This window comes from Cydia fagiglandana, chromosome 5 (genome assembly GCF_963556715.1).
Source record: "Cydia fagiglandana chromosome 5, ilCydFagi1.1, whole genome shotgun sequence".
Lineage (NCBI taxonomy): Eukaryota > Metazoa > Arthropoda > Insecta > Lepidoptera > Tortricidae > Cydia > Cydia fagiglandana.
In genome coordinates, this window is record NC_085936.1 from 1,580,541 (window position 1) to 1,592,625 (window position 12,085).

The 12,085-nt window shown below is 36.0% G+C and overlaps 1 protein-coding gene across 1 annotated transcript in view; it reads left to right on the forward strand.

The window, feature by feature from the left end:
- Window positions 1-4,476: 4,476 nt before the first annotated feature.
- LOC134664292 (tubulin alpha-1A chain) overlaps window positions 4,477-12,085 on the forward strand; it is a 30,126-nt gene continuing 22,517 nt past the window's right edge. Inside the window, exon 1 of the mRNA XM_063520855.1 lies at window positions 4,477-4,553. Coding sequence (XP_063376925.1) covers window positions 4,551-4,553 — 3 coding nt within the window. The 5' untranslated portion in view covers window positions 4,477-4,550. The remainder of the gene's footprint in view (window positions 4,554-12,085) is intronic.

Below are 12,085 nucleotides of genomic sequence, written 5' to 3' on the forward strand. Positions count from 1 at the left end.
TGCATTATCATCTGATTTGCATACTTAATTACGTACTTACACAAAATTTCAACTGAATCGGAAATCGAAAAGTGGATCAAATTTAGCTACCAAGATTTGACCTACACTAACTAACAGGGCAAGTTAAATAAAAGTTTGGAAAAACGATATTAATCTATCCGAAGTGCGAGAATACCTCCTGGTTGACATATTTCGTAACTACATTTTACTTCTGTATTGTTTAAAAACATGATATTATGGCATGGCAAGCATCATTATGTCAATTGTCCCATCATAGGAGGTATGCAGTTTTACAGCTCCTATAATGGGATTGGGCCAAATACCACTATTTTTTTACATCTGTGGAGTCACAACATAGTGTGTTGTATACCTTATCTCATGATAAATGCAATAAAAAAAACACATTCTAGTTTTCATCAAGTATTAATTCATTAAAATTTAATAAATTAACTCACCTCTCTTAGCGAAGTTGTTAAGAATTCGTAGTGGTATTTTTTTTCAGTGACACGACAACTCTTGGGTTGACGCCAATTTCTTAAAAGATAACCGATTTTAATAAAAATTGAAACATAAACAGCTCTAGGACTCTTATTTATGATAAAAATATATCCAGTGTTTATAAACTACTTTTAGATACTTATTTTAGAGGAATTGTGGTGTTTTGTCCCATTACTGGTTCCACGTCCATTATAGGGTCCACTACTATATAGTTGTTTCTGCAATTGGCAGGCCACCGTCGTTATTATAAATCAATATTAGTATCTAGATCGTCCTCTAGTTTAGCCATCTGTCATTCAATTAAATGTAATTAAACGTTGGGATTCATTGGCGTATAATTTAGTACAGATTATTGAAGCTTATATTATATACATTCTTTCAAATATAATATATCCTTAACAAGACTACATTAGATGTTAGTGCAAGCGAGATTCACTGAGAGCTACGTCAAATTGAGATGAGATTTATAAGAAAGTGAATCTACTCAGTAAAACTCAAATCTGTTGCTAAGTGCGGAGTCATCGCCTAAATATGAATGAATGAACGTACTCGTAAGCTACGAAATAACCGGTATTTAGGCCAAGAAATAAGAAGTTATAGAGGGAAATGCTAGGAACACAATTTTGGACTCCGTAACTTTGTTTGGACTAGTTAGGAGGTGAACATATCAAAAGTCCCCGGCCGTAGCCCCGGTGCTGGGGGGGAGAGGGGGGAAAGAAGGTCTCATTTTTCGGTTTTTCACTAATATCTTGGAAACTTTGCGTCTTAGCGACACGACTACTGAGGCAAACCAAAAGCTGATAAAATTTGTTACAAGTTATTCAGTCAAGTTTTTCGATATCTTGAATAGTTTTTGAGATATCCGCTGTTAAAAGTTTATTTAGGGCTTTCAATTTTATCTTGATATCTACATTAGTGAAGCTGCTAGGCCGTGTTTGGTATCATTTTCGTATAAATCGGGGGTGCTGAATTCATTTTCGGTATCACATTGACACCATTCCTTAGAAAAAACATATAAACTTTAAACAAATATCTTTTTTTTTTAATTCCTCTTCACGCTTAAACCGCTCAACCAATTTAATTTTAATTTGGTATACAGATATTTCGAGTCCCAAGACAGGACATAAGATACTTTTTATCTCAATAATCATCCTTTAAAGTTGTGAAATGGAGTATGGGGGGAATTCAACTTCGTCGACGAAACTGAATTCCTGAGGTAAATACTGCTTAAGGTAAAGTTTGAAGTCATGTTAGGTATCATTTTCATCTAAATCACAGATGTATACCATCCTAAATTTCACCTAAACCGGTTCAGCGGTTATTGACTCCTCATACAAACTTCCACCCCACTTTTCACATCCTCAAAAGATGCTTTTGGTTATAAAAACCATTCTATGTTCTGTGTCGAGACTGAAACTATTTCTATACAAAATTTCAACGAAATTGGTTCAACGGTTTAAGCGTGAAGAGGGATTTTTAAAAATATATTTTTTTTAATTTTGGTTTTACTTCGGAATAGTGTCAATGTGATACCATAAATGAATTCAGCACCCCCGATTTATACGAAAATGATACCAAAACATGGCCTAACAGCATCACTGATGTAGATATCAAGATAAAATTAAAATCCCTAAATAAACTTTCAAGAGCGGGTATCTCAAAAACTATTCAAGATATCGAAAAACTTGACTAGATAAAACTTGTAACTAATTTTATGAGCTTTCGGTTTGTCTTAGTAGTCATGTCGCTAAGATGTAAAGTTTCCAAGATATCAATGAAAAACCGAAAAATTCGACCTTCTTACCCCCCTCTACCCCGCAGCACCGGGGCTACAGCCGGGGACTTTTGATATGTTCACCTCCTAACTAGTCTAAACAAAGTTACGGAGTCAAAAATTGTGTTCCTAGCATTTCCCTCTACAACGTTTTTTGAGCATTTATTTACTGACCTAATTAAATCACCAAGAACATACAAACATTTGATATTGGTCAACAAACTACTTATTTGGTCAGCAACTCTATATTTTTATAGGTAAGTACCTATTAGGTAAAGCGCCCCTTTTCAACCCTACTGGCAATAGTACGACGGCGCTAGCATGGTGGGTTATTTTTTGTTGTGGTAGGTTTGCCTACCGGCTACCGGTCTAGGCTTACCCCTACCCCTCCTTTTCTCTCTCCTCCTTCCTTCCTTCTCTTCTTTTATTGAGGTGAGCATTAAAGAGTATTTGTATTGTATTGTACCCCTATGCACGCAGTTATTTTTATTTAGTCATGGTTTAGTGAAAATTTTTGTATTTAGATTTTAGGTACATACTGCAGGTATAGGTCAAATAGATGTTAAGTTTATCATCGTTTTTGTCTTCGGCTCAAGTAACTATTACTACTATACTATCTAGTTACTTAAGACTGTTTAGCTTGACCATGCTGTGCTAAGTAAGTACCTAAATACCTACCTATTCATATGTATTTTATTTTTGGTTAAGATGCCCTACAGCAATGGTGTTGTTATTAGAACAAAACCTTCAGTTATTCAATAAAAGTTCAAAATTATTTTTTTATTTAGTAATATTTTGCACTCGATGATAGATCTGAAACCCAAAGCTACCGGAATAGCAACCAGCTGCAGCAGGAACAACAACCTTTTCGGAAAGCATCGAACGTCTGGATACAGGATCCCTTTAAATAAATTAAATATAGAACAGTCTGCAGTAACTGTTTAAATTGGGTTGGTTATTATACTCTAGACCAGGGATGTTGCGAATATTCGCATCCGCATCCGCATCCGCGGAACATCCGCATCTTTATCCGCATCCGCATAAAATCGATACGGAGCATCCGCATGATGCGGATGTCGACCAAGTAGGTAACAGGGACGTATTAGGTATTAGAGACAGCACCGCTGGCGTAAGTGCTAGGTAATTTCGTCATTATATATAACGAAATCGTCTAGATCCCGATAAACCGGCCAAGCTATTGTTTATTAATTAAAACACACCTATATTCTTGTTCAAATACTAAACGTTTCGTTTTGTTTTTTATTAAAAAATACTAAAAATGTAACATTTGACTTTTTTTGAGTACCAAATCTTGACATCCGCACCCGCATCCGCTGATGTGAGGTCTTAAATATCCGCATCCGCGGATGTCAATATATCTGCATCCGCAACATCCCTACTCTAGACTCATGTTAGCCCTAGGGCACGGCAGTGCGTGACCACCCTGCCCTACATACCTAAAGTAGGTATTACTACTTACATTAGTGGTCATAATTCGGGTGTATTGTTCTAAAAACTAGTGCGTGGGCCGCCCAGGGCGCCTAGACTGACTCAGGTCTTTGTCCGGCCTGGCAACACAGGATATTTTTACTGAGTTTAATAAGAAAAGAAAATTACTAAAAAAATATTACCTACCTATCTGTTGGACTTGACTGCCCCAACTAGGCACCTCGACCAATCATTCAATGCAAACTACTTTTACCGTTATGGAGTTTTCTTCAAAAATTCCCTTCTCAATAAGGTGTCGTAGTGCCACGATAACATACCTACCATTGTGGCCCGGCCCGACACGCACTTGGCCGGTTGTTTATATTTTCGCACCCAGACAGTTATTGCAGTTTATGTTGAAGTGGTCTAAGCTTTTTACACAACTGACACTGGTCTAGGGCCAGTTCGGGTTTGATGCTGTACCATCACCATCACCTCCGTTCGTCGTGAGAAAAAATGAAGTTCACCAAGAACTAAGTGTGGAACTATAAGCTTGATAGGAAACCAAAGACCATTAAAAATCAGACCCAGGTTTCCTAGTTGTCTGGAGCACGGAATACCCAGGCCCGCGGCGACAAGAGCTAGGCTTGATAGGATACCAATGACCAACAACAAGCAGATCCAGGTTTCCTAGTTGTCTGGAACACGGAATACCTAGGTCCGCGGCGTTTATAAGGGCGGCGCGGCGCGCGGCGCGCACAGTCCGGCCCGGTGCGCTGCATAGCGAGCTCGCCCCGCCACATACCGTGATCTTCCGTCTTTCGTTGCACTACCACTTTACCCGGACAACATGGTAAGTGCACATCTTACTCATTTGTTATACAAGTTACTTACACAGTATTACTACAAAGGCACTGCAAACTAGGTACAAAACAAATGAAAATGCAAAGATACGGAAAAGCAACACAAAAAAGTACTTTTTTTTTCTAATTTCCCTTTTTTGTAACCTACGTCTTCGGGGGTGCGAAAAATATGACAAGAAATTTATGACAATTTTTGCTCATAATGATCAAACTTTTTTGCGAGATTCTATTTAGAGATTAGACCATGTACTACTAGTTTTTAAACAAATGTAAAAATTTGTATAGTTTCCTACAAATGTAAAAACTTTTACAAATGTAAAAACTTGTGTAGTTAGTAGTCTTAAGAAATAGAGGCCAGACAAAGTGAGAGTTAGACATGTATTCATTTTTTTTCCGTTAAGCCAACCCTAAAAGGTTTTGGTTGGAGTCTGCCCTTGCAAATATAACTAGTCTAGTTTCCGTAAGATTTATGGCACTGGCCCTTTATTAAAAAGTATAACAGTTCAATATTAGAATTTTGCTTTAGCCCCCTCTTAATTTATGACCCGTTTGGGGAAGCCCTCCGATGTTCTGGGAAATAATGCAAAGTAGTCTTAAGGCGGGATTCCACCACTTTGCGGCACAAGCATATTCAGTACAAAAATGCTTGTGCCGCACAGTGCACATTGGTGTAATCCCGCCTTTAGGCATTTGACTTTGCGAGTGCAGAAATACTAATCTCTTCCTATTTGCAGTAGGTACCTAAAATGAATCGAACGCACCTAGCGTAAAACCTACAATAAAATTATCGATACATCGAACAGGCAATAATGGGTTCCAAAAAGTAAACACCATTGAAATGCGACCTGTGTTGTTGTATAATCATTAATAGTTAATGTTTACCAGTGGCATGTCACGATCACGATGCAGAGTTCGTTCACCGATCGCGAATATAATACATAATGTACAGGCCCCTAAGACTAATACTAATAGTCAATCCACAGGTCTAGAATGAAGCTTAGACATCATTGATATATACTTTAATTTTTATCTTGATGCCGCATCAAGATAAAAATTAAAATGTGCAAAAAGAAAGTCATCACTTTGATGATAAGTAGGCAGACTACATCTACATGAAAAAAAAAGAACTTTTGAGCTTCATAGTGGCTCAACGAATGTCAAATCATGTAAAGAATGTGATCAGATAACTAAGAGAAAGAGTTTTAAAAAAAACTCACTATAGTTTATTAAAGTTAACTTGATTCTTAATTGCAATAGATATATTGCAATAAGATATGCCTGGGTGCGTAGCCATCGTGCCAAGTCATCTCTTTCTATCACTCTTCCATATTTAATTAGGATTACATTCGCTACGGAGCATTAACGATTGGCATGTTGGCGACGCAGCCTGGTCACTTAACTTTTTGTTTGTTTTTTGTATAATTAGTGTATGTCATTTTTATCTGGACACTCCAGGACACAGGAGCCACCTGTCACCCTTATCACTAGGAGCGGTATTGCAACATGTTGTTTTATCAAACTCTGTATGTCGGAACAACCTATAAGTTGTTGTTTGGTCAGTTTGGTGGACAAAAAATAGCGTGATGTCACTGAAACAAATTATCAAAATGACAAATTTTAGGTTTATGGAAAAAGTAACAAAATAAAAAATAACTAAGTAACAATGTAAACCTAGGAACTAAATAACTAAATAAAAATCTCATTATATTGAGAGCAAAGTGATAATATACAAGTTTCGATTGACATTATCAGTGGCCCTTTGGCCCTAATTTAATTTTGTAATACAAATTCAATTTTGCAGAATCTTCGAAAACAAGGACAAGTTTTAACTTTGCAGAATTCTCACCGCCTAGCACTTTTTATGCACAATACATAAAAGTACCTATATTCATACTACGGTGGAAAATCTTAGGCCGAATATTAGTCTGCAGTGTGCAATTGTGCATGGAGGTATTAAAATTACCTTTCTACTTACAATTTCTATTAAACTAACTAACTTACAAATTCGTATTTTCTGCAAAACGGTCATACGGTGTGAATAACATTAAACAAACCTCTTTGTTTAACCCACGCACCTTTCATCAAAAGACCTGCCCCCTATTTTCAACTAATCCAGTATAACTAGGCCCCTTTAATCATAATAACTTCTAGAAATCGGGTGTCAGGCTGGTTGGTGTTTTATGAATCTTAGATCCATCCCTGCGATCTGCCGATAGCATAATGTTCGTACAATATAGACGTAGGCGAGATGAATCACGAATAAATACTGATGAAAGCTAAAATACAGGCTTGTCGTGTATAAAGGCTATCGAGGATCAGCCTAGGCGCTAGGATTAATAGAGTTAGGTAATAGATTGCCATTACAAAGCATTACAAAGAGCAGGACGTAATCACACAGCTGTGATCTTATTTGTGAAATGAAAATAAAAATTAGTTAAAGATATATATCCTCTAGCAGCCCAGGGACCTATAAAAAGGTCTCCTCTAATTTGAACTTTGTAGAGACAAAATACAATTTCATTTTGCTTGGCAAGGTTTGACGTATGGGCGGCTAGAGGTTATATTACGATACTCTTGAAAAATACAAGTCTTATACAAGTACTATTTTGGGCCTTATTTGGGCAGGGTATTAAGGCCCGCAAAACCCATGTACCATTTACATTGTGACAGTTTTAACAGATTTTAATAGTTTTTAACTACGAATCATTTTTATTTTCGAAATTTTCCTTTTAATTGACCGACAGTGCCCTCTACATTCCATACTGTCCAAAATGCCCTTGGAACTTAATAATAATAACCCCTAAACTACCGCCCCACCTCACAAATTACGTTACATTATTAAACAATATCACCACAAAGTTACGTGCTATATCTTGACAAATGTGTTATGTGGTAATAACATTAATTCGGAAATTGTTTTAGTGACCGCACCCGCCGCGTGACTATCGACTTGTATAATTGCTGAAGCGGGGGTGAATGAACTGAACACAAGAGTTTTGGTAGCTAGTTTTTTTAGAAGATGGCTGAATACAATGACAGTATTAAGTACCAAGTTGGCAGCTTAGGTGCTTTTAGGGACTGCTTAAAGCACCCAAGTTTGCAAATTGGCAAATTTTTGCCACACATTTCAGCACGAAAAAAACGTATAAATTTTTAAGACCAATTGGCCTAAAAAATTTAATTAAAAATCCGAGTTGAGTTGAATGTGTCACAACATATTTTGCTATAGAACTATTTCTATGGCAAAATATGTTTATAAATTAAAGAAATAACTCAGACAAATCCAAAAAGAACATTGATATATTTAAACTTCATTACTTATTGAACTTGCAGGTTTAGTCCAACTATTAATTATAGTGAGACCACAGGTAATTAATAGTTGGGTGGTTTTGATGCTTGGTAGCACATCTAAATCAATATTTTCTAAATATCAGAAAAAATATTTCGTCACGTTTTCTCAGAAAAAGTAGTTAACCTAAAACATGGACTTCTGAGTAATCCACGATGTGAGTCACAGTTAGGCGAAGTGTCTGTTTATATATTTTAAATGAAACGAACCGAATGGCTATCAGGAGCCGACTGAAAAAGGAAAGGCTCAAGTTGCAGTCTTGCACATGCAGCTGCACTAATGAGATCATAGATGGAACTACATATGCATAGAGTCTGTTCGGGAAGAGAAGAGTCGTGAAATGTATTGGGCTAATCCATACATTCCACGACGACCACGACTCTTCTCTTTCCGCACAGACTACATATCTTTACCTTAAATATTTATGTTGAAATTAGATGAAAAAGTGTAGGTGTTACACATTTTTGATCTTGACTGGACAAATACCTCTGAAATAATATTTGAACAAGAATTTAATTTTTTATAACGATAGGGCTCGAAATTAAACTTTTGAGGCATGTTTTAAACTGTTTAGACGACAACGGTTTCACACACTTGAATTTTTAGTCGCTATTGGCTCTATTTTTAGGCGCTATATTATAGTGACATGTTTCGGGCCCGTCGGGGGTTTAAAGGGCTCTACAAAATAAGATAGGTACCTACTCGTATTTTTTTTTGAAAAATTACTTTGTTTTTAAGACATCATGAACCGCAACTACCACTTGGAATTTATTACGTCTCTCTTCACGCTCACTGGTCGTGGTCGCAACCATTACTGTTTCGCGTAAATCTCGTCTTTAAATTAATGCAATTATTTGGCAGTTTTAATTACTTTTTAAATAATTAGACACGTGGTGAGAACGGTTCTCTCACCATGACGTGTCTAATTATTTCAAGTGAGCTTTTATCTTTAAATATTACGACTTCTTATTATAAATTACTAGCTTCAGACCGCGACTTCGTCTGCGTGGAATGATGATGATTGTTAAAAACTACCCTATGTCCTTCCCCGGGCCTCAAACTACCTCCATACTAAATTTCATCTAAGTTGGTTCAGCCGTTTATGCGTAAAAGTTTAGGACCTTTCTATCAGAATTTCTGTTGGAATTTTAGATAAAAAGGACTTAGACTTATTACACTTGAAGCATAAGGACCCTTCTGTGATGGAAAGCCACATTTTTTTGTCCTGTAACATGAAGCTCCGGTGAGTCACGCGGGGTGATGTCATCCGACCCTCCCTGTCTGTCCCCGATATAACATGATTGTATCATGTTAATGCTTACATTATGTCAATTTCGTTTACTGCTGTGCCAAAACTATGTCTCCAACATGCTATCATTTCTCAGTAAAGGCTTTTTCAGTAAAAAACCACAATAATAATTAGTTTAATTAAAATTATTGAACTTAGGTACCGCGGCTAGCGGACCATTTACATTGTAATTACACTAGATTAATATTATAAATTCCAAAGTAAATCTATCCTAATAAAACATGTTAATAAGTAGAGGTTATAAAGGTACATATGATACCTACCTCAATTGGTAAGGTATGTAGAAACCTTATTAAACTCTGAGAATGGACATAGCCACTTATTTTCTCTTCTGCTTATTCAGAAACCGTAACCGAAAGGATAAATTACTTAATAGAAGGCATAAGAATCGATAATATTTAATTACATTTTGAACTGGTGAGCCATATTAGTTGCAGTTTGCAGTGAACTATACTATTATAGTTGGGTGGATTTACAAATAATTAAAAATCTATCAAAATATTTTCGCAATAGGACGGCCTGTATTGATTAATCGATGTAGCTTTCCTTATTTTATTGTTCATTCCATTAGCACCTCCCAAGCCGAAATGGATATTTCGATACAATGCAACATTTACACGAATATCGCCCCAAATTACTCAAACAAAAACATAATAGAGGCTCCACTTTTTGTATAAAACGGTATTATTTTTTTGCCACTAGCGAGCGTCATCGACACCTATTCAGACGTTCTGTTGATTGTTTGATGTTGATTGAGTGACGGCAACATTTTAGAGGCGGTAGCAATAGGCTGATCTCCTGCAGCGTGGAACTTATAGGCTTAAGATTGAACACTTGAAAAAATGCTAGTAGACACTCAGGTGAATAGAGCGATACAAACAAGCTTAAGGATGATTCACGTTAGACCGGGCCGTGTCCGGGCCGGAGCTTCCGGAGCAGCGTTTTCTATGGAAAGCATCACGTGATCGCCTATCATGTCATAGAAAAGTAAACGCCGGAAGCTCAGGCCCGGACACTTACTTACCTATATCAGATTTTGCTTACGATTTCTGAGGTCAGAGTACAGAGCCATGTAAAATAACGTAATCTCTGCATGTGAATAAAGTTTGTTATTTTTGCTATCAGTAATTAACTTGCACTTTGGAATACAAATTTTACAGTGCCATTGTATGTATTAGCCGTAAGTAATGTATTAAAAGTAAACCAGACTTTTTATAATTATAACGTTACACTTTGTCTGAACAGTCCGTATTTGTCTGAACAGCAAACTTACTTAAGTATAAGTTAAAATTTTTCGAACTGATCTTGTTCACTTACCTGTACTAACAATGGCATTGTTCTATTACAATCCTATTATCTGCTTTTGTTCTCGTAGGCGCCAACCAATTTACTTACAAAATAAGTTCGAAGTACATTGCATGTATATTGAATTTTAAACCTTATTTCTTGTTGAATGGGGTTAAAATGGTCTAAAAAGATAATATCATATTCAATCTTTTGGAAAGTCACATGCACCTTAGCCACGACAGGGACGTATTCTGGTGTTAAATAAAATATGTAGAAAGATAAAAATGTATAATTATTAATAATAATTTATTATACACATTAGTTAACAAAAATAATCACATTTAATCAAAATCAACAAGTTCTTATACAAATATATATCAATATTCAATCTGCGAAATGTTTTACATGCTACTAGAGGCAAAAAAAGTTACATAAGTGTATATATAAAAAAATTATCGCATGTGTCCAAAATCAACAGATTCTTATACAAAAATATGCCTATAATCTTAACACACACAATTTGATAACAGGCCAGGTAATTATTTTTTTTATTGGTGTCTCGCTCGCTCTTTTATTAGGTATACTTTTAGGTATAGGTCAGAAAAAATTACCACTAAATAACATTCCGACATAAACAGATAAACCACGTGCTTATCAATTGCAACAATGCGAGTACGACCCTGGCGGCACATCTGTTATCTCTAAATGCAAAACGTATGAAGTGTTATTCTTACCTTCAAAGCATTTTTATCCTTATGATAAGACTATAGAGCCGATAATATAATGAAATTTTATGGTATCTCATAGCTGTTTTTCTACTGAGTGCATTCTTTTTGAGTGTCGATGGTGGTTAAATGCAAAAAAGTTAGGTTAGCCATTATTTAGTTAGTGTATTTTGTAGTCTATTGTTTAAAGAAATAGAGTCGTTAATCTATACTAACATTTCAAGGCGGTTATAATCTGCTTTTACTACGAGGTGATTATCCTAATTTGTGGTTTACCATCCACCAGATAATAGGATTGTAATAGAACAATGCCATTGTTAGTACAGGTAAGTGAACAAGATCAGTTCAAAAAATTTTAACTATACCTAGGTACTTTATTTAGAACTTGATAAAGTACTAATATTTGCGTCACTGAGAGTTTTTTTTTACGACTGCTCTCGCTGTTATAAGCTATGGTGACCGTGACTCTGACAAAGCTGAAACATCTTCTTAGGTATTAGTTTTATTTTATAATAGAAAGCTAGAGTTCCGCAATACAAAATGTCCGCGAATGCTTCCGGTGAACCAAAGACGAGATATTACAAAATTTACAAAAAATATTCTGAATAAGTGTTCTTGTAAAATGTAGCATACAGTGCTTTTTGACCATACGTATTCATGAAATAATGAATATATATGCAATTACTTATGTGTCGTCAGCGTCACGTAAAGCCAGTTGCGTCTCATCTCATATAGAGTTAGACCAAGAAAAGTCTGCAGAGATTTTCCCAGCACAGGCAGTGCCAGTGTTACTCGTACTTATACGTCATAATTTCATAGAAGCTTGGCGTTTAAAATAACATCTCAACTGCG